The sequence below is a fragment of the Pelodiscus sinensis genome, chromosome 27 (genome assembly GCF_052426305.1).
Source record: "Pelodiscus sinensis isolate ZL-2025 chromosome 27, ASM5242630v1, whole genome shotgun sequence".
NCBI classification, from domain to species: domain Eukaryota; kingdom Metazoa; phylum Chordata; order Testudines; family Trionychidae; genus Pelodiscus; species Pelodiscus sinensis.
Genome location: NC_143078.1, coordinates 1,212,670 through 1,233,411, shown reverse-complemented (window position 1 = coordinate 1,233,411; position 20,742 = coordinate 1,212,670). Strand labels below are relative to the sequence as shown.

Sequence of the window (20,742 nt, the reverse complement as noted above, 5' to 3'; positions counted from 1 at the left end):
CAGGACGCCGGCGAAAGAAACCAGCGATGCGTTAGACCAGGGCTATGCAACACGCGGCCCATGGGGCTCATGCGGCTCGTTTGTTTGCGGCCCTCGGGGTGCTTGGGGTTGATGCGGGGCTCAACACGCAGCCCGCGGGTGGGATCCCCTGGGAACACGCTGCACAGCGGCGAGGCCTCTCCCAGGCGGGGTGAGCACTGAGACGCAAGCGGCCGGGCCGGCTGGAACAGACGGGTGCAGGGTGGCGGCGTTTCTAGCCCCCAGGGAGGAGGTGCCGGGAGCGCAGGGGCAATGTCTGAAAGAAGCTATTTGCATATATTTGCTTCTATAAGCAACCTCACTTAAGTGGCAGCCTTCGGCATGTGCTGAGAGTATCACTGTGGCCCCGGGGCTTCCAAAGTTGAGTAGCCCTGGTGTAGGCGATGGGGGCGGGGGCGGGGGCCGCCACAGCCGGCTACAGGCTATCTGTGGATAACAGCAAAGGCTGAGTGCACAAGGCTAGGGAAGAATTTCACCATTTTGTACTTACTGAGCGACGGTTTCTGACAAAGTGGCCCAGCGGGGTGAGACCAGCTATTGGCTCCCACCTGGGGTCCATCGGCTCCATTTGTCTGTCAGTGCAGTGAGAGCAAATGGCATTGTCCTGTCAGCTCAGCCAGCTCCCCGCCCCACACCCTGCCAGCTCCACCCTTTCCTGACCCCCGGCCGGGCAGGGCTGCCCTTTGCCTTCTCGGCTATTGCTTCAAGGGGCTGGCCAGGGGGCACAAAGGAGCGATCCCCCTGCCGAGAGGAGAGGCAAGGCGAAGCCTTTCGGGCTCTCTGAGAACAGGCTTCTCCCCCAGTGCGGGCGGACACAGCCTAGCCTGCCAGTGGCCGGGTTACTCCGCACGCAGCGTGGCTACAGCACGCACAGAGGCTGGAGCGCACAGGCTTGGCTCCCCTATGTGAATATCCGAGCAGGCAGGACTCGTGTTGCCCCCTCTCGTAAGAGCTGCAGGGTTTTTCTTAAAGCTCCAGCTCCCGCAGTCCTGTGACCAAGAGACATTCTCACTCTCGCAGGCAGGAGGCCCTCGCGCTGGCAAACATGCCTGAACACATGAGACAAAGTGACCCAGACACCATGCAGCAAAGAGAACGAACTCAACTTTGTTATTTGTTAAAACCCTTGGTCTGGGGTTGAACACCCACGGCCAGTGACAGCTCAGAGAAGGGGCGTGCTCTCCCGCTTCACTGCAGGAGGGCAGGGCGGGTGAGCTCTCGGCTGCCGGCGGGGGGCGGGGAGCGTGGGACAGGCGCGAGGAGCTACTCCGAGGTTTTCAGCCCCTCTGCGATGAGGTTGAGCTCGTAGCACCAGGTCTCGTAGCGGTAGGCCATGCGGATCTGAGCTACGTTTGTCTTCCAGATGTTGTTGCCGTGGGGCCCCTCCTCACGGTAATGCTCCCCTAGGAACTTGGTCTTCTCCTGCCACAGACAAGGGAACAGACTGAAAGGCACCTGGCTTGATGCCCTGGCCCCCCGACACCCGCCCGGCTGCCCAGGCCGTGCACAGCTTAGTGCTGCCTCTGCAGACTCCCAGAGAAGCTGCTTCTACGTCTCCACTTCCCTGTGGTGCCGGGTCTAAGTGACCCGACAAAGCCAGCCCCCGGCTTCCCGCCACACTGGGGCACACATGGACACAGCGGGCAGAGACACCCGCCCTGCCGGGCCACCGGTGCATTGCTGAGCCGCTGGCCCCTCCCAGGGCAAGGGGCAGACAGACGGACGTACCTCATGGGACAGGCCGCACTGCAGGACGCTGTTCCGGGCAATTTCACACATGTCGCAGGTGCTGAGTTTGAAGACTTGGGCGGCGATGGCGTATTCCTCCATCAGGGGCTCCTGCAGCAACACAAGAGCCGTGTGGGGGGAGAGCAGCCTGGCGCAGCCGCCTCGGCCCCCGTGCGGGCGTGGTGCCAATGGCTCCCGGGAATGCCCTGCCCTACCTTGGTGTAGTGGAACTGCATGGGGTCGTCGGTGGAGAGCGAGACCATCAGGCCTTTCTGGTGGAAGTCCAGCAGCGGGTTCTTGGCGTACTCCAGGAAGAGGCTGTTGTTGCTGAGCGGGGACATGGCGATGGGGATTTGCGCCAGGAAGTACAAGTACTGCAGCACCGGGCTCTGCAAGGCAGAAGGTGGCAGCTTTGGGGGGGGTGGGGGTGGGCAGCAGGGCAGCACAGACGCTGCTCCCACCTCCACCCATCCCAGGCCGCGTCAAAGCCCTGGCCCACGGGGTTGCCAGGTGTCCGGTTTTGAACCGGACAGTCCAGGATTTGAGCTTTCTGTCTGGGAAACAAAGTGAGAAAACAGAACTGCCGGGGATTTTCTAAATCCGCTGCAATGTCGATTGCAATGTCTGTTGACACCATCTGGCAACCCTACTGGGACGCGGCGCTCACAGCAGGGAGCGGGCCAGTCGCCGGCCCGCAGGGAGTAGATCCTGGCTCCGGCCGGTCCGCTCTGCCGGGGTGTGCGCACGCTGCGAGCACAGGCCTGGAGTAGGGCCAGGGTGCTCTGGGCGGGGCGGCATTTCCGTGACCCGGGACATGTCACGGCTCAGTCGCGTGGGGCGGGGCCATGGCGCCCCAGACTCAAGGGCAGCCTTGGTGTGGGCAGTGGGCGGATGCAGCCAGCGCCACCGGCAGTGTGATGGGGACAGGCCCTGAGGCAGGCCAGCCCTGCCCGGGACTCGGAGCGACTCTCCCACACTCACCTTCTTGAGGTTCAGGCCGTGGGAAATGTTGTCGGCCATCATGAAGGCTGCGAGCAGGTGGGTGATGGCCCCAGCCTCCCCGCAGTGCGGTCGGAAGAGGAAAGTGTTGAGGCCACGCTCCCTGCCGGCAGACACGGGGGCTGTAGCCACCTTTGCAGCAGGGGCGGGGGGCTGAGAGCCGTGCAACCCAGCAGGATGGAAACCGCCTCAAGCCGGGGGCCACAGCCTCCAGCTGCCCTAGCTCAGCACCTGTGGATCGACAGGGCCAGCGCGGGGGGCGGAAGGACACTGCTGGGCAGAGTGAGCCTGAGATGGAAGCCCCAGAGCCCAGCTCGACCTTCTCCCTGGGACGGACACGTACCCTGCCCCTCCCCTCTCCCGCCAGAGCCCGGCTGGACCCATTCCCAGGGAGGGACCCCAGGGCCGAGCCCCAGAGCCCAGCACTTGCCCGTCAGGGCCTTCAGCCCGGGCGCGAGGAGACTCTCTCTGCTGTCACTCGAGTCCCTGCCTGGCTCTGGGCTCCTGCGCCGGGGCCCTCCCCACTGGAGACAGAGCTGCGGAGCCCTGCCCAACGCTGGTCTCGCCGAGCCGCCGGAGGCGCCGCCCAGCCAGCGAGCCAGGCGCCGGAGGGTCCAGCAGCAAGGGGCGGGGCCCTACCTGCGGAGGGCGTTGAGCACCGTGATGTTGGCGTACATGTAGTACAGGTAGTAGGTGTAGGAGGGGTTCTTCGCCTGGCTCCACTTGTCCGGCGTGGGGCTCTTGGTGCAGAACATGTGCCCGCTGTGCTTGGACTCGTCGTCCACGCTGTCGAAGCCGGTGATCTGTCGGGACGAGCAGGCGGGCGCGAGTCAGCCCCACCCCCTAGCCCTGGCTCTGGGACCAGGACGCCGCCTTCCTCCCCAGGGGCTAAGTGACTTTGGACATGCACCTCCCCAGCCCGTGCCCCACCTGCAGTGCAGGAGTGGCCCAGCGGCCTCGGCCCCGCCTCTGCCCACCCTGCCTGGCCCTCCCTTGATGGCCCGCACCAGGCAAATGCAGAAAGGGGCTTGCTCCTCATCTCACAGGCCTCCCTCTCTGGGCTCTGGGCCAAGCAGGGAGGATGTGGGGCTGGCCTCCCTGGTGCTGAGGCCGAGCTTGCCAGTGGGGCAGGCAGGGCCGGGCTCTGACCCCCAGAGGCACCACCCCTCCTGCCAGCCCTTCACCAGGCCCAGGCCTCTCTGGGCCGCGCTTACGTGGCGCAGGAACACGCTCAGCTCCTTGTTGGCCTGAGGACAGAGCGTCGCTTCAAACACGGGCACGAAAATGTTCTCCAACATCTGCCCAAAGTTGGGGAGGAAGTTTTTGGCCCTGAACACATCGCTGGGGACAGAGAACAGGGTTAGCCTCCAGCGGAGGAGCCCCCAGCAAGGACACAACGCCCCCCAAGTCCCTTCTACAGCCCTCCCACGGCTGCCACGGCAGGGTGCCCTGCTGCCCTCCCACCAGCCGAGCCCCGACTCCCGGCATCTGTCTCCGGGGAGGGGGGCACGTACTAAATCCTGGGCACTTGGATCATCCACTTCATGTTGGGGGAGTAGATCCTGTGCCGGTTGAACCAGCTGGCCAGCTTGGGCCACTCCTCTGGCGAGCGCCCGTAGATGGACAGGCGCGGCTCCGCGTGCTGGTACTTGGCATCCTCCAGGTCAGAGCCAACTTCCTGCAGAGAGGGGGCGGGTGGTCAGGCGTGGCCCACTCCCCTGCCTGCCCGCGGGGTGCCCTGTGCCCTCGCCCCTCACCTTGATGATGGTGGCGAAGTACTCGCCCTCGATGGCGTTCTCTGTCTTCAGGTAGAGGTCGCGCAGCTCGCTGGCTCCCACGGGGTTGTACTTGTCGTTGAACTTGTCGAAGCGCTGGAAGGTCTGGCGGCCCTGGGGGCAAAGCAGGGGCAGAGCCAAGGGCAGACAATGCTTCGCGGGCCGAAAGGGGCAGGGTGCTCAGGCCACGGCGGGGAGGCGCCAGTTAACCCAGTTCTAGAGAACTGGCCCCTGCCATAGGGCAGTGCTGGTGCCGTGCGTGCCTGGGCAGGAGCCCCGGGGTGGGGGGAGTCAGGGGATGAAGAGCTCCTGGGAGAAGTAGGTGGGGGTGTCCTGGGGCATGGCCCTGGGGGGGGCAGACCTGGGACTTCGGAGGGCACAGGCCCACGGACTCACGGCGTGGACATCCAGGGAATCCACCGTCAAGTCGTAGGGGTGCAGGCTGAGCTGCTGGAAGAGCTGCTTCAGGGTGAGTGTCTTGCCCTTGGCGTCATAGACGACCCGCTCGGCATCCACGCGGTACGACTTCTTGATGAAGCGCAGAAGGTGCTTCTGGTTCATGCAGGCCGCAGCGTGGATGTGGGTGTCCACCTGGCGGCAGCGGGGAGCCGTCAGCCCAGCCGGCCCCGGCAGCGAGGAGGCCGGACACCCAGGGGCACAGGAAGGATGCCGCTGACACGGCCTGCAGCCTTGGCAACTGCCCCACGCAGCAGCCTGCCCCCCAGGGCGACCCCAGGGGCTGGGGGGGACACTCCCGCACACTCCCAGCTCGGGGTGACCGCGGCTGCGGAGAGGCGCAGGCGGGGGAAGCGGCCGGGAATGGCGGCGCCTCACCTTCCGGCAGTTGTAGAAATCCCGGTGGGGGTTGTTCTTCAGCTCCTTCAGCTCCTCCATCTCGTTCAGCATCTCGTGCACCTTGAACTTGGAGGAGAGGAACTTGAGGCGCCGGTGAGTGTAGGTTTTCCTGGCAGACAAAGGGTGAGGCCCATCACTGCGGGCGGGCTCAGGCCCGGCTGGGGGCGGCAGGCGCTGTGAACGGGCACGGCTGCCACGCAGCGAGAAACTCCTGCTGAGCCCCATAGGGCCACCAGCCCAGCACCACCGGAGCGCTCCGCCAAGGAGAGGGCAGGTCTCCTCCCACAGAGCCAGCGGCAGGGTCACCCCGGCCAGAGGCGCCGCCCTGGGCACACACTGTGCGGCAGCGCCCAGCAACCTGGCAGGGCCACGCCCAGAACCTGCTTCTTCCGGCCCCGTGCCAAGGGACCAGCCAGCCGGGGCACCAGAGCTAAGAGCTGCTTTCACCAGCTGCCCTGGGAGCGTTAGTACCCAGGAATGCCGGGGCCTGGCTCTGTGCCCCATGACACGCTCCCCCCATCACCAGGCGTGTGGGGCCAGACGGGGCAGTCAGTCCTAGGGCAGGGACACCACCCTGCCAAACTCCTCCAGGCCCAGAGAGGCCAGCCATGGGGCCTGCAGCAGGGTTGGCTCCTGTGGGTGCTGGGGCCTGGCAGGGATGAGTGGGGCTGTGACCAGCCCCTCTGAGCCAGAGAGCTGCTAAGTTCTGCAGCACACGGCCTGATGTCCATTTGGGGGGCAGGGTGGGGCCTGGCGGGGCACTCACGTGGGGCCCTGTGCGATCAGGGCCAGGAGGAAGTTCATGTCATCCAGGAATTCCTCGAGGTTGGGGTAGGGCAGGGCCTTGGGCTCCCCTCGCCTGGCAGCGGCCGCGTCGGCGTAGACGTACACCACGCCGTGCTGCATGTGGACGCAGTCGCCCAGGTCCGCGGGCAGATTGTCGGATCGGAAAGGGTCCTCGCCCTGCCCCACAGGCGGCGTGAACACTGTCCCAAAGGCAGAGCGGAGGTGAGGAAGGGGCCGGGCGGGCAGCCTTTGCCTGGGGCTGGGCCAGGACCCCAGGGAGCCCACCCTGGAGCCCACGGCCTGGCCAATGGCTGCCCAGCACGGGCCCAGTCAGACACCGGCTGCTGCTGCCAGCATCCTCCTATGACAGCCGCTGCCCCAGGGCGTCCCTGCCTCTCCGCTGGAGGAGCTGTCATCCCAGCCCTCAGTCTGCTGGGTCTCTTCAGGCCTGAGCCAGCGTGTGGCCTGGCCGGAGCCCCATGCTGGTGGGACCTGACAGCCCTGGGGGGCTCTGACCGGAGCATGGAGATATGCCGGTGTATGTGGGGCCTCTGCGTTCACGTGGGGCCTGCCTAGCAGCCGTGCACAGGGCCTTCCGCAGCCTCTAGGAGGGTCATCGCAGGAGGGCCAGGGCCAGCCACGCGCGACAGGCAGTGAGGGGCTGTCTCAGCCCACGGGGGCAGGACAAAGAGCCGGGCACTCAGGGGGTCCCCCCGCCCCCGAGCAGGGACTGGGTCTCTAGTGGGGACAGACTCCAGGCTAGAGGGGAGGGGGCTGCATTCCTGCAGCCTCAACAACGGGCGTCATCCCCCAGCGAGATGCTGGTTCAGCCCCCCCAGCACCGCTCGCCTGCCCGGCCCTGGGCTCCCCAGCTGCGCTTGAAAGGCTCCTTGCTTGTGGCGGCTGAGCACGTGACCCCGGCAGTCCTGGCTGCTCGCTACCTGGGGCGCGGCTCTCATCGGCTCGCCAGACCTCGCCTTCCATGCTGCGCAGATACTGGGCCGGGGTCTTGGGGAACCTCTGCAGTGACTTCTGCATGTATTTCTCCCGGATGCACAGGGCCCGGTAGAGGCCTCTGCAGACAATTTCAAAGTCCTCCACGGTGACCTGCAAAAGGGCTCTGCTGAGGGCACGGGCGTGTGCCGCTGTGGGGTCAGCCCGGCGCCGGCGGGAGCTCGCAGCCTCGCGCCCTGTGCGTGTGCTGGAGAACAGCCGAGGCAAAGCCCCCACGCCTGGCAGCCGCTCTCCAAGCCCTGCCCTTTCGGCCTGGCTGACGCCGCATGGGGCAGTGCCGGGGCCAGGGCCAGGGCGAAAGGCTTTTGCTGAGGCAGAAGAAAAGCCCCAGAGGCCAGGAGAAGCCGTGAGGAGTCCCAGCTGCCTTGGACGCTGCAGCCCAGTGTGCCGCAGGGGCTATTTTAGGAGCCCGGCTGGTCCCACTTCAATTTCAGCACCAACACGGCTGATTTACTGCAAAGGCAAGTGTTGTGGTCAGGCCAGGTCATGAGCGAGCGGCAGGTTCAGGGACCGTCACCCAGCAGCTGCAGTGGCTGGCAGGGACCCTGGCGCGGGGGCGAGGCCAGAGCGGCCATCTCAGCGTCCTGCCCGGAGAGCCTGCAACCCACCCTGGCCTGGAATGGCCCCACCTTGCTGCTCGGCCCCCAGCTGCACCGGCACATGGTGGGGACCGAGGGAAAGGGGCCACTCCGCGACTCCACAGGCACAGCACAAGCGAGCCTGGGCCCGGCTGTACCACGCCAGGGTTGTGCAAGCAACTCACACGGTGACAGAGCTCGGGGCAGCCTCGCACCTGTGCCCCCTGCCCTGGGCCGGTGACTGGCTAGAGCGAGGGCTGGTGACTGGCTCGTTGCAGCTCTGGCTATGCAGACGTGTACCAAGGGGACTCAGCATCTGCTTCATCTGCCTCCCTCCAGCATCTCTTCTGCAGGGGCCACGCCGTCCCTGGCCTTCCCAGCCACCCCACAGAGCTTCTTTGCCACGTCCAAGGGCTTGCGCCACGGGGCTCTCTCGGGAAGTAGCAGGCTGAGCGGGGGCACTGAAACAAGGGGCTCCCACGCGCTCCAGCCAGGGGGCGGCGAGCAGAGCGAGTGGTGGGGCGATGGGAGAGGGACACACCGGCACTCACCCCGGAGGCATAGTCCCCAGTGATCTGCACGCGCTGGAAGTCGGGCACGGCCTGGTACAGCGGCGAGGCCGCGATGAGCTCGTCAATGGTGGAGAGTTTGGTTGCAGAGTGTTCGGCCACGGGCAGAGCTAGCGCAATTGTCTTCAGGGAAAGCCGCTTCTTCCTGGGGAGTGGGGGAGGGAGCGGGACAGCTCAGTCCAGCCAGCACCGCGGCCTGCCCTGCACTCGGCCACAGAGGGCTCCCCAGGGTTCCCAGGGAAATGCAAGGAGCAGCCCCACTCATTGCAGGAGGAGTAACGGTAGTTCGAATTAGAAAGCCTAATCCGAACTACCTACTCCGTGCTGCGTGTAGCCACGGGCATGGAGTCTGAACTACCGGGGCTTTAAAAATGGCGGCGCCCGGCAAGATGCAAATGAAGCCCAGGATATTTAAATCCCGGGCTTCATTTGCAACTTCGGTTGACTACATTAACCACCCTAGTTCGAACTAGGGGGGTAGCGTAGACATACCCATAGAGACTAACCAAAATGTATCTCTAGCGTCATGAGCTTTTGTGGGCAATCCCAGAGGCTATCTATATTTTTGTTAGTCTCTAAGATGCTACCGGACTGCTCGGCTTGATTGCAGGACAGGACACTCCAATGCCTCAGCCATTCCAGACACTGCCCGTCTCCCTGGGACAGCCATAAGAACATAAGAACGGCCGTACTGGGTCAGACCAAAGGTCCTTCTCGCCCAGTATCCTGTCTACCGACAGTGGCCAGCACCAGGTGCCCCAGAAAGGGTGGACCGAAGACAATGATCAAGCGATTTGTCTCCTTCCATCCCTCTCCAGCCTCTGACAGACAGAGGCCAAGGACACCATTTTATCCCCTGGCTAATAGCCTTTTATGGACCTAACCTCCGTGAAATTATCTAGCTTCTCTTTAAACTCTATTATAGTCCTAGCCTTCACAGCCTCCTCTGGCAAGGAGTTCCACAGGTTGACTACACGCTGTGTGAAGAACTTTCGCTTATTAGTTTTAAACCTGCTACCCATTAATTTCATTTGGTGTCCTCTAGTTCTTCTATTTAGGGAACTAATAAATAACTTTCCTTTATCGGCCCTCTCCCCACCACTCATGATTTTATAGACCTCTATCCTATCCCCCCTCAGTCTCCTCTTTTCTAAACTGAGCATCGCACGGGCAGAGGCTGCAGCACAAGCGTTGATCCCACAAGCTTAGCTTGCCAGGGGCCAGAACCTCATGATGTTTCCAGCCATCACAGGGCTTGCAACGGTTCCTGTGACACTAAGCCTAGATTATTGGCCCGACTGGCTGGCCCTGTGTCTACTTGCATGGCCCCTATAGTACAGTCTCTGAAGGCCTCATGGGGGTGTCTCCTCACAGCCCTGGTGTGGCAGGGCCGGGTAAGCTAAGTGACTGGCCCAAGGGCACCCAGGCATCTGCGGTGGAACCCAGACCAGGCCCCCAGTCTCAAGCCCCAACCCAGCTCCACCCTCTCCAAAGGCTCTGAGGAGCCGGGAAGCAGCCGCTGAGCACACCAGCCTTGGGCCGTGCTCCGGCTGGACGGACAGATTCCGTCAGGGCTTTCCAATCCGTTCGCAGGGCGTGCCCAGCAATGGTTTTGTGGGCCGAGTCCTGCCCGGCACAGGCTCGGGGGCCACCCGACACCAGTGCCCACAGCAGAGCGCGGGGGCAGGCGGGCTGCCTGCGCATGCAGCACCTGCAGACAAACAGCACGAGCTGCCCAGCTGGGTTTCCACGGCCACAGCCTGGGCACTTTTGGGCAGACAGTGATCGGGCCAGACTGCCCCGGAGGGGTCCCTGAGACACTCCCAGGCCAGGGCCTGCAGCGGCAGGAGTGCTGGAGCAGGAGGAGCAGGCCCAGGGACACAGCAGGTGGCAGAGATGGGGCGCTTTCAGCCTGCCCCTCCCCGCACTGCCCCAGGCCTGCTTCCCGCCAGCCAGCTCTCACCGCTTGTCAGCCGCGGCTGTCGTCTCCTGGTGGATCATGTGCTCCCGCATCTCCCGGTGCAAGATGGGGCAGCTTTCTTCCACATCGAAAGGGGAGACCTCGTGCTTGCTGTCCTCATCCTTCACCTCCGAGGCAAAGACCTTCTCAGCGAAGGAGCGCATCATTTCATCCATCTCTGCAGGGACAAGGCACCCTGGTGACCTGGCCAGTCCACACCCTTAGCCCTTGTCGGCACCATACCCAGGGCTCCTCCAACCCAGCAAGACGAGGCCCTCTGCCCACCCGGCACAGCCAAGCTCAGCTCTTAGCTGCATCTACGGCCCCTTTGGCCTGCACCTCCTCTCCCAACAGGACTGTGCACCCCAGCACACCCAGCGCTTAGCACAAGGGAGCAAGCAACCAGCTGTTGTCTTGGTGCTAACGTCTCGGGGCCTGTCATGAGACTGGAGATGAGTCCTGACTTCACTCAGCTCCATGGGCAATGCTGGCTTGGGGCAGGCCTAGAGGAAGATTGGGGCCTGGAGGGGAAGGGTCAAGGCCAGGGCCCTGCGGGGGAGCAGGCAGGCAGGAGGACACACAACAGGGACCTGACTCTCCACCTGTCACTTCCGCACAGCACTCTGGGTGGATGGAGGCAGCAGAGGCTGGAGCTGCTCCCCAAGTGGGGAAGGGGGACAGGGCGGGGGCTATATACACTCCTAAAGGGTGTGGAGACAGTGACTAGGCAAGAGCTATTTACCTCATTGCATGACTCATGATCCGGGCACCTGTGGAACTCCTTCCCAGGGGCTGAGGTAAAAGCCAAGTGCAACTGGGTTAAAAACCCAGAGTTCCTGGAGTGATCAATGGTGACAAGCCGAGATGTTCAGGGACTCAGCCCATGCTGGGAGAATATGTCTAGACTGCAGAGTTCCTCCAGGATACCGGAGGGAACCTGGAAAAACTCTGCCGCGGCCAAGGAACGTCTGCTTTTCTGAAAAAAATGCGGGAAACGCAGAGGCGGTTTTTCAGCATCCCTGTAAACCTTGTTTTACGAGGAAGAAGGGAATGTTCCAAACAGGGTTTTGTCCGTGCAGAGGGGCCAAATGTCGGAAAAGCCGCTTCCGAGAAAAGAATCGGAAAAAGAGACACGAATTGCGGGTCACAATGTGTGTATCTTTTTTTGGAAAACACCTGGCAGTGTAGACGTGGCCTGTGTCCTTCAGCCTCCGGTGACCAGGCTGGACTGGCCAGCATGGGATGGAGCATGTGCTAATTGCCCAGCTTCGTTCATTCCCTCTGATGCCTCCGGCACTGGCTCCGGTCAGACGGGCACTGGGCGAGATGGGCCAGCGGGCGGCCCCAGAGTGGCCGTTGTTGTGCTCGTGTCACCCGGGGCGGAGGGACGCGCCTACAGGCCAGCAGGTGGGACGGACACCGATCCAGCCAGGACGGGGGGCTGCCTCAGGGAAGGGCAGGGAGCCCTGCGGGGAGCGAATGGGGGCAAGCACAGGGGGCGCTGGGGCTCAGGGCCCGTTTTGTGCCATGGGGCGGGGGGCAGCGCAGGGGGACGGGCCCAGCCAAGGGGTCGCAGTGGGGGGGCAGTGCAGGCAGAGGGGCCCAGCCAAGGGGTCGCAGTGGGGGGGCAGTGCTGGGGGAGGGGCCCTACCCCAGAGCCTGAGTGTCTGCTCTGGGGCCTCCCTGCTCCAGAGCCGGGCCGGGGCAAAGTGCTGGGGGGCGCCCTGGCCACTGGCCTGAGTGTCCCTGACGAGATTGGGGTGCAGGCCCCAGGCCCAGCTGTGCCGGGGTTACCAGGACTCTGCCCCAGGGCGGGGGCAGGGGAGCCCTCGAGGGCAGGTGGGCTCTGGGCTAGGGCTGCCAGATGGTTTCAACAAAAATACCGGACACACTCGACACTCTGTCCCAATCGACATTGCAGCGGATTTAGAAAATCCCCGGCAGTTCTGTTTTCTCACTTTGTTTCCCGGACAGAAAGCTCAAATGCTGGACTGTCCGGTTCAAAACCAGACCCCTGGCCACCCTACTCTGGGCAACGGGAGCAAGACGCAGATGCTCTCGGGCCAGTGCACTGAGGTGGTGTCTGGGCCGGGCTGCCAACTCGCCAGCTGCCCTGGAGTCTCAGGAACTAAACATTCATCTGTAATAACAGACAGTGCCATGTGATGAACCCTCCAGCAATAGGTCCCATCAGAACTGGTAACCCTGGGTATAGGCCGGACAGCTCCCCATGCTAGAGGCGCCGTTTCCCTGCTTACATCTAGAAAAGAGTTTCCTTAACCGCCTCCCTGCTGTGAGGGCAAGGGAGCCGGCAGCCACAAGCAACAAGCTCCTGTGACCTCAGCCTCAGCCCCATAGGTCGCAGGTGGGGGAAGGAGCCTGTGCAGGAAGCCAGCATCTCTGCTGCCTTGCCCCTGAATGCTGCAAGGCACTAGCGAGGACCCAGCCAGTGCTGGCCTTCTGCACAGCCCCCTGCAGCCCACGGCCACTGTCTGGAACAGCTGGAGAAAGCATCTGCTTCCAGGACCAACCTGCCCCCCACAGCGCCCTGAATGTGAGCGGGGTGGGGACCCTCAGCAGGATGGGAGCAGGAGATGAGCTGGGGGGAGCAGAGGGCTGGCCATGCTGGAGATAAGCACATTCACCGCCACTTCATGGAAGCACCAGGAGCCCGTGCCAGGAGTGGGCCCCAGTTGCACTCTGGAAACAAGTGGGGGAGCGCTCGCTCTGAGCCCTCAGCTCCTACTCTGACATGGCCTTGGGGAGGCAACAGCATTTTCTCTGCCATTTCAATCTCAGCTCTAGAGTCCCTGAGGCAACCTTGGTCCCAGCGGCTGCAAGAACCTGGGGCAAAGAGGCTCACGGTCAATTCTGCGTCCGGCACCAGCGTAAAACTGCAAAATTCAGGAGTCGTGGCTATTTCTCAGCAGTTCAGGTTTTTCTGGATCAGCAGCTTTTGCTCAGTGTGGCAAGGGCCTGGCAGTGGTAAGTCACTGGGAACCTGAGAGATGCTCCGAGTCATCGGAGCCATTTGCCTTCTCATTACAGGTTTCACCTCCAGCAACATCCCTGGGCCAGCTGACGGCTGGGAGCTGGCAGGGCAACAGGCTGCTGGTGAGGCTGGGAGTCTAGCATGTGGTAGCAGGGCTACCCAGCGGAGGGGATTGGGGCGGGGGGGGGGGGCAGCAGCAGCAGGAGGCCTGACCAAGGTTGGTGTGGGCTGGTGGCAGCGGGGGGCCAGAAATTACCTCTTCCAGCCCGCCAAAATTCCTCATCTGGGATTGGTCATAGCCCCAAGGGTGCTGGACCAGGGAGGGTTAGATTCAAAATTAATGGAGATTGCCTAGTTCCTAGAACTGGAAGGGACAGAACATTGAGTCCAGTCCCCTGCTTTCACAGCAGGACCAAGTACCATACCTGACAAATTTTTGCCCCAAATCCTTAAATGGCCCCTGCAAGGATTGAACTCACAACCCTGGGTTTAGCAGGCCAATGCTCAAACCACTGAACTAACCCTCCCCCCTGAACAGTCAGAACAAATGTAACCTCTGAACTACCACCCTGGTCACATCCTGTTGGCAGATGCAGACGCTGGGGGTGTGAACGTCGAGCTCCTGCAGATGGGCGGTTTGTCTTTGCCATGGCCACAGCAGAAGGGAAGGATTCAAGGGGCCCCTGCCCTGGATAAAGACGACGAAGAGTCTGGCCCTGGTTCCAGTCCAGTGGACGGCAGCGTGAGCAGGAGGTAGGCATGGGCAGGGGAGGGCAAAGGCTAGGCTAGCACGAGTCACGCAGCAGGACAGTGAGGTGCTTGTTAGATTTGGGAGGAGACAGAAGGGTTTTTTCTCCCTCTAGTCCTGCTCATTGCAGAGAACAAGATCGCTCCCTAAACTATAGAGACCCAGTCTCTCCCAGAGGCCCCATTTCAGATGTGGGGTGGGGGGTGACCTGTGCATGTTATAATGGGGAGAAAGCACGAGTGGGGGCCAGACTGAAGACAAGCCATGCAGCAAATCGGGAGAGACTGACCCCATATACCCTCCCCCCACTTCACCTCTTTCCAAGATACTGGAAAACGCTAGTTTTTTGGCAGATAGCTTAAAATTAGCTGACAGGAACACTGTATCTAATTTCTATATAAAAGAAAGAACATTAAATAGACCCACTCAGCTCTAATACTAATATAGTTGACATCCTGTGGCAAGTCACTCAAGGGACACTGGTTAGCCTTAACATTTTAATGTGTACAGTAATTACTCGTTTAACACATGCCCGCTTAACACGTTTTTTGCGATAGCACGATTTTTTTTTTAGGGAATGTTTTTTGAATAACACGACCGTCCCCAAAATAATACGGTTTTCCCAGCCGGCCTGTTGCTGCCGGCTGCGCGGGGCTTCCTCCACCTCCCTGCAAAGTGGCGGAGGGTTCGCCGCTCGCCGTGCCGTTCCCCGCCGACCCCCCCCCCTGTCGCCAGACGCAGTGCGGGTCCCGGCAGACCCGTCACAGGGGCACACTCCCACCCCAATCCCCCTCCCTTCTCCTCCCCTTGCCTTTCCCAGAGCCAAACACCTCCCCTCCCTGCTGTAACCCAGTCTCCTTTCTCCCCCAGCCTTATGTCCTGGTCCCCAGGCAACTGCCTGTGCTCAGCGGCCGGCTGCTAGCAAGTGCAGGCTGGAGCTGCGAGCGCACGTGCGCTTGAAATGCAACCCTCCCCTTTTCCATTACTTTCAATGGGAAAATTGACCCCGCATAACACATTTTCGCTTAGCACGATCATTTTCTGAAACAGCTACAGTGTTAAGTGAGGAATTCCTGCATTCTTCCTTTGTTACTAACGCTGCATAGAGAGAGACTGTCAGCACGCCAGGCTCTCTCAGCTCTGGAAGGGCAGCAGGCTCTCGTGGGTTACAGCAGGGGGCAGATACATTTGGACTCTACATAAGATCATCAGAACAGCCAGACTGGGTCAGACCAAAGCCCAGCTAGCCCAGTGTCCTGTCGGCCCACAGTGGCCATTGCCAGGTGCTTCAGAAGGCATGAAAAGAAGAGGCAATCATCACATGATCCACCCCTTGTTGCCCATTCACAGCTTCTGGCACAGAGAAGCTAGAGATACCCTCCCTGCCCATTCTGCCTAGTAGCCATTGATGGACCTGTCCTCCTTGAACTTATTTTGTTCTTATCAGACTCCTATTATAGTTTGGGTCTTTCCACTATCTCCCGGGAAAGAGTTCCACAAGCTGATCGTGAAGAAATAACGTGTTTTGTTTGTTTGAGATCTGCTGCCTATAAATGTCATTGGGTGAGCTTCTTGTATTATAATTAGTGATGGAATAAATAACATTTCCTGATTCTATTTTTCCACACCACTCATGATTTTCTAGACCTCTGACATATCTCCCACCCTTTACTCATGTCTTTTACTAGCTGAAAAGTCCCAGTCTTGTTAATCTTTCCTCATCTAGAAACTGTTTCTTACCCGTACTTATTTCTGTTGCCCTTTCTGTACCTTTCCCAAATTTAATATATCTTTTCAGCTGGGGTGATCAGCTCTGTATACTATGTCTGTATATAGAGGCAATATTATATTTTATATCTTATTATCGTTTCTTTTCCTAATGATTCCCAATATTCTGTTAGCTTTTTAGACCATCACTACACACGAGCAGATGTTTTCACAGAACTATCCACAAAGATTCCAAGATCTCTTTCTTGAGTGGTAACAGCTACGTTAGATTCCATCATTTTTGTATTATCAGCACTGAATTCCATCTGCCTTTGTGTTGCCCAGTCACCCAGGTTTGTGAGAGTCCTTTTGTAACTCTTTGCCATCAGCTTTGGAGTTCACTATTTTGACTAATTTTATATCATTGCAAATTTTGCCACCTGACTGTTTATGACTTTTTCAATAACATTTATGAGAAGTTTATCAGCAGTGGTCCAAATGCAGATCATCCCCCCCCCCCCTCTTTTAGGTGGAGGAGCAGGCAATGTTTTCATGATGATCTAAAGCTCCTTGTGGTCCAGGCTAGTTCCTGGAATGTATTGCTGAGAAATGTCTACTTCTTGGATTGTTAACATTCTGCATAGACCCATGGTCATTTGTCTATTGGCTATTTCTAGTGATAACATATCTGTTTCAGATTCCAGCAGCCACGTAAGGAAGGGCCACGAATATTCATGTTTCTCTTCAGCTCTGTGAGCTAATGTAAAAGCAGATAATCAGTTCTCAAGTCCGCAGATTCTTCTCCCTGCCAATCAATATTAGGTAGCATTTGTGCAGAAAAATGTGCAGAATTGTTTCGGTGGCAACTGTTCTAAATAGGGCTGTCAAGCACTTAAAAATTAACCATGATTAATTGCTCAATAAAACAACAACAGAATACCCTTGAAGTATTTGACAATGTAGAGAAACATTGCTAAACATTTACTAAATGTCAATTGGTATTTTAGTGATTAACAGTGATTAAAACAGTGATTAATTGCAATTAGTTTTCTTAGTTAATTGCATGCATTAAATAGGATTAATTGACAGCCCCAATTCAAAATTGTTCTGTTTGCAATAGAGCGAGCAGTATCTGTATCCCAGTTACATATACAAATTCTGCTTTGACTGGACAAGCTTGCCATAAATTGGTACCTAAGGGCATGTCTACACTATAGCATTATTTCGAAATAGTTAATTTGAAATAGCTTATTTTGAAATGACGCGTCTACACACAAAATGCATTTCGAAATAGCGTTTTGCTATTTTGAAATAGCGCGTTCACACTGAGTGGATGCTGAATCGCATTTAAGGCTGGCCAGAACCAGGTCCGGCAGGGCATCAGGTCAAGTTTTATCTTGTGTGGCTGCTGCCTGAGGCTATCTGAGACCTGAGCTTAAAGGGACCCCCCCCCCGGACAGCCAGTTCTCAGGTTTCCCTGCTTGCTTGCCTACCTCGATGAGAGACAGCAAAGCATTTTGTCTCTGTGTGCTCTGGTTGCCCTCATTTGGGACATCACGGAGCCGGAGCTGCCCCTGGGCACTCTGGTGCTTCTCTTGGAGGCGTTGCTGTGAGCCTGGCTGTACTGCAGCCTGCCATCCGGGAGGTCCATCGGGGGGCTGTCAGTATCCAGGAGGCCCTGCGGGAGAGCTTCCACCCTGAGGGGCACTAACAGTCTCCCTGGTCTGCCCCACTTGGGGCTTGTGCCTCATTCCTCCCTCATGTCCTTCCACTTACCTCCCCCCCCCCCCCCCCTCCCCTTCCTGATGTAAAATGAAATACACATTTTTTCATAAACACAAACTGTCTTTATTTAAGAAAACTGGGGAGGGAAATTAAACTCTGGGGAGACTGGGGAAAGGCGGCGGGAGAGGGTGGGAGAGGGAAGGGGGAAACCTGGGAGGAGGGAGCTGGAAGAGGGAAGCAAGGGGAAGAAGGGGGAAGGGAAGCTCAGGGCTCATGGTTGGGGTCTCGCCGGACCAACTTGATTTTCATGCAAACCTGCTCCTGGGTTCGCATATGGCCTTTGGTGGCCAGGCTGGCAGCTACCCTGCCATAGACGGCTGCGTTCCTCTGTCTAGTGCGGAGATCATGGACGTTGGGGGCATCCCCCAAACCTGAATAAGGTCCATGATCTCCACCCTGGACCAGGAAGGTCCTTTCCTTCTCCGGGCCCTGGCAGGCTCCTGGGAGCTGGCAGACTGCTCCTGGGGAGCGGTGGAGGGCTGGCTGCCAGTGGCTTGCTGCCTCATGTTTTGTGGCCACTGGGTCAAGGGCAGTGACTGCTGGCTCTGGGCTGGCAGGCTTGGAGCTGGCACAGGCACTGTGGCCAGAGTCAACCCCTTTAAGGGCTCTGGGGCAGGGGATGGGAGAGGAGTGTTCTTGGTTGAGGCTGGAGTGGCCACCAGGGCACCCTGGGAAGGCTGGAGGCCCCCTATTTCCAAATAAGTGTCTACACAGCACTTATTTCGAATTAGCTATTTCGAATTTGGCGTTATTCCTTGTGGAATGAGGTTTACCAAATTCGAAATAAGCGCCCCGCTATTTCGAATCTATTTCAAAGTAGCGGTTTGGCTGTGGAGATGCTGGTAAAGTTATTTTGAAATGAGAGCTGTTATTTTGGAATAACTTTGCTGTGTACACATACCCTAAGACAACTGGGTTGGAAACAGCTCACTCCTGTCTTGGCAGCTGCTCAGCCCTTAGGTGGAGCCTAGAATCTGCACTAACAACTGCAATAAATGACTTCCATGAAAAAGCTCTATCAAGAACCCTAATCTGGCATTTCCCTGTGACCATCTGCAGAGAGCTGCATTTGGCAACAGGGTCTGAGCTGGGTTAGGGGAGGAGGAGCTGGGATCCTCCAAGACAGCAGCTTTTGCTAATGGAGTCTATCCACTGGCCAACCCTAATAAAGTCACAGAACTCATGGCCTATTCAGTGTTATTAGGCAATTATTTTTATGCATATTCACACATCATGCACTAGAGCTAAGCCGGACTCCACTAGGAGCCCTAAGCGAGATGTCCCTCTCCTTGGCGGGAGGCTTGAAGGACTTGCATATACGTCACGAATCCTTTCTGTGAGCCTCTCCCCAGCACCACAATTGCCCTGCAGACCACTCACTGGCGTGGTGGGCTGATTGCAACTGCAACATAACTTGCTGCTAGGGATTTTCAAAAGTGCGGGGTTTTTTGTAAATGCGTAACTGCTGAATTCCACGCCGTTGCCGTGGAAAGGTGGATCTCGAGAGAGGGAGAACTACCTTTGTAGAGCGTTAGCCAGAAAAGATCTTTATTCAACCCTAAATGGACATGGAAATGTGCAACAGCTAACTGCTGAGAGGAGCACATCCCAAGCACCATCACGGGCAGCAAGAAGTAGCTGAGGGTGGAGGGTTACAACTCCCCTCTATCGTGCGCCAGAGGGTCCTGGCCAGTCTCTCCTGTGGCTACTGCTGAAGGAAACCTTCTGGCACTGGTGTGTGTGGTGATCCCACACACCTTTGTTGAAGGGACATGAGCAGTCACTCAAAAAAGATGATGTTTTAGTGAGTTGGCTTGTCTGAGTTGTTCTGGATCCACCAGTGGGAGACGCCAAGACTGTAGGGAACTCCCACAGCCCGTGTCTCAGCACACCAGGGTAAAGAAATGGACATTGGTCTGGCTTGCACTTTTGTTTGGTGTCTGAGAAACTTGGGTTTATAGCCTCATAGTTATGTAAAGCTAGAAAGGCCTCACTGTCATTAAGCCCAGCTCCCTGTACCGGGCAGGACCAAATAAACCCAGGTAGTCCCTGTCAGCTGTTTGCCCAAACTGTTCTCCAGCCATGGGGTTTCTACGACCTTTCTTGGGAGCCTGTTCCAGGACCTAATGATGCTTAGAATTACAAAGCATTTCCTAATACCTAACACACATCTCCCTTGGTGCACAACAGACTTCTGATCCTTCCTGCCGTGGATGCAGAGAACAACTGATCACCAGCCTCTGGCTAATAGCACGTAACATATTTGTACACTGTTGACCTCCCCGCCCCCATCTTTTCTCAAGGCTAAACACGCTCAGTTTTTTAACCTTTCCCATCAGTCTGGTTTCCTAAATCTTTCATCATTTTTGTTGCCTTCTCTGGGTGCTCCAATCTGTCCACCTCATTCCTGAAGTGTGATGCCCAGAACTGGACACCCTACTCCAGCTGAGGCTTCCCCCTTTATTCCCCCCACAAAAAACAAGAGACTGCCTATCAGGGTTTGGCTGCTGCCATCTGCCACAGCAGACACAATGGGCACGCCACAACAGACTTCGCAATTTACAAAGAGCACTCCCTAGCTGCTCACCTCATTGACTTTTTTGAGACCTACCTGCAACTTTCACCTGTGGCATCTTTGCTACAAGCTGCCGAAGCCCCAAGTAACTCACTGCGTTGAGGGAGTGCGGGCGCCTGAGTGCAGCTGCAAAACAGACTAATACAAATGTCACTGCTGTATGTTCCTCTGTAACCAGAGTCTCTTCTCTAAAAGGAGAGGAGAGATTAGCTATGGGACTATTTAAAGTTGCAGGCAAGAGCAGCCTCAGTGAGGCTTAAGGCCAGCATTAACTCTGTTGACCCTGAAGTAGCAGAAGGCTAATGCAGAGTTTCACAGGGATGCTTCCCAGAATCATTCATCATGCAAATGCTGACATTAGTCCCTGATACTTAGCAAACTGGAATTAAAGAGCTGCTCCTGCACACAGTACACCCACAAAACCACTCTCTGCTCTGGACTCCGCAGGGTGGGGAATTGGGCTGTGTGGGCACCAGGAGGAGCAGAGAGCACTTGGTCTGTGACAGGCCCAGCTGTTGGCTTTGTTTAGATTTCTCGGGGAAGAAGTTAAGAGAAACCGAGTTCAGACGAGTGCAGCTCAAACAAAACACCCAGGGCTAAGCTTGTCACAGTCGCAGCTTGTGACAGTAACA

The 20,742-nt window shown here is 58.4% G+C and overlaps 1 protein-coding gene across 1 annotated transcript; it reads right to left on the bottom strand.

Annotated features, from left to right (window-relative positions):
• Positions 1-1,130: 1,130 nt before the first annotated feature.
• On the bottom strand, positions 1,131-20,298 carry AMPD1 (adenosine monophosphate deaminase 1). Its single transcript, XM_075909908.2, has 15 exons — positions 20,147-20,298; positions 10,307-10,481; positions 8,326-8,488; positions 7,124-7,289; positions 6,163-6,382; positions 5,376-5,505; positions 4,938-5,132; positions 4,524-4,655; positions 4,281-4,444; positions 3,981-4,107; positions 3,406-3,569; positions 2,749-2,869; positions 1,983-2,156; positions 1,768-1,878; positions 1,131-1,461 (listed from the first exon to the last, which is right to left on the bottom strand). The coding sequence occupies exons 1-15, from the start codon at positions 20,166-20,168 to the stop codon at positions 1,303-1,305; spliced, it is 2,223 nt and encodes a 740-aa protein (XP_075766023.2). The 5' UTR covers positions 20,169-20,298; the 3' UTR covers positions 1,131-1,302.
• Between the last annotated feature and the right edge of the window lie 444 nt (positions 20,299-20,742).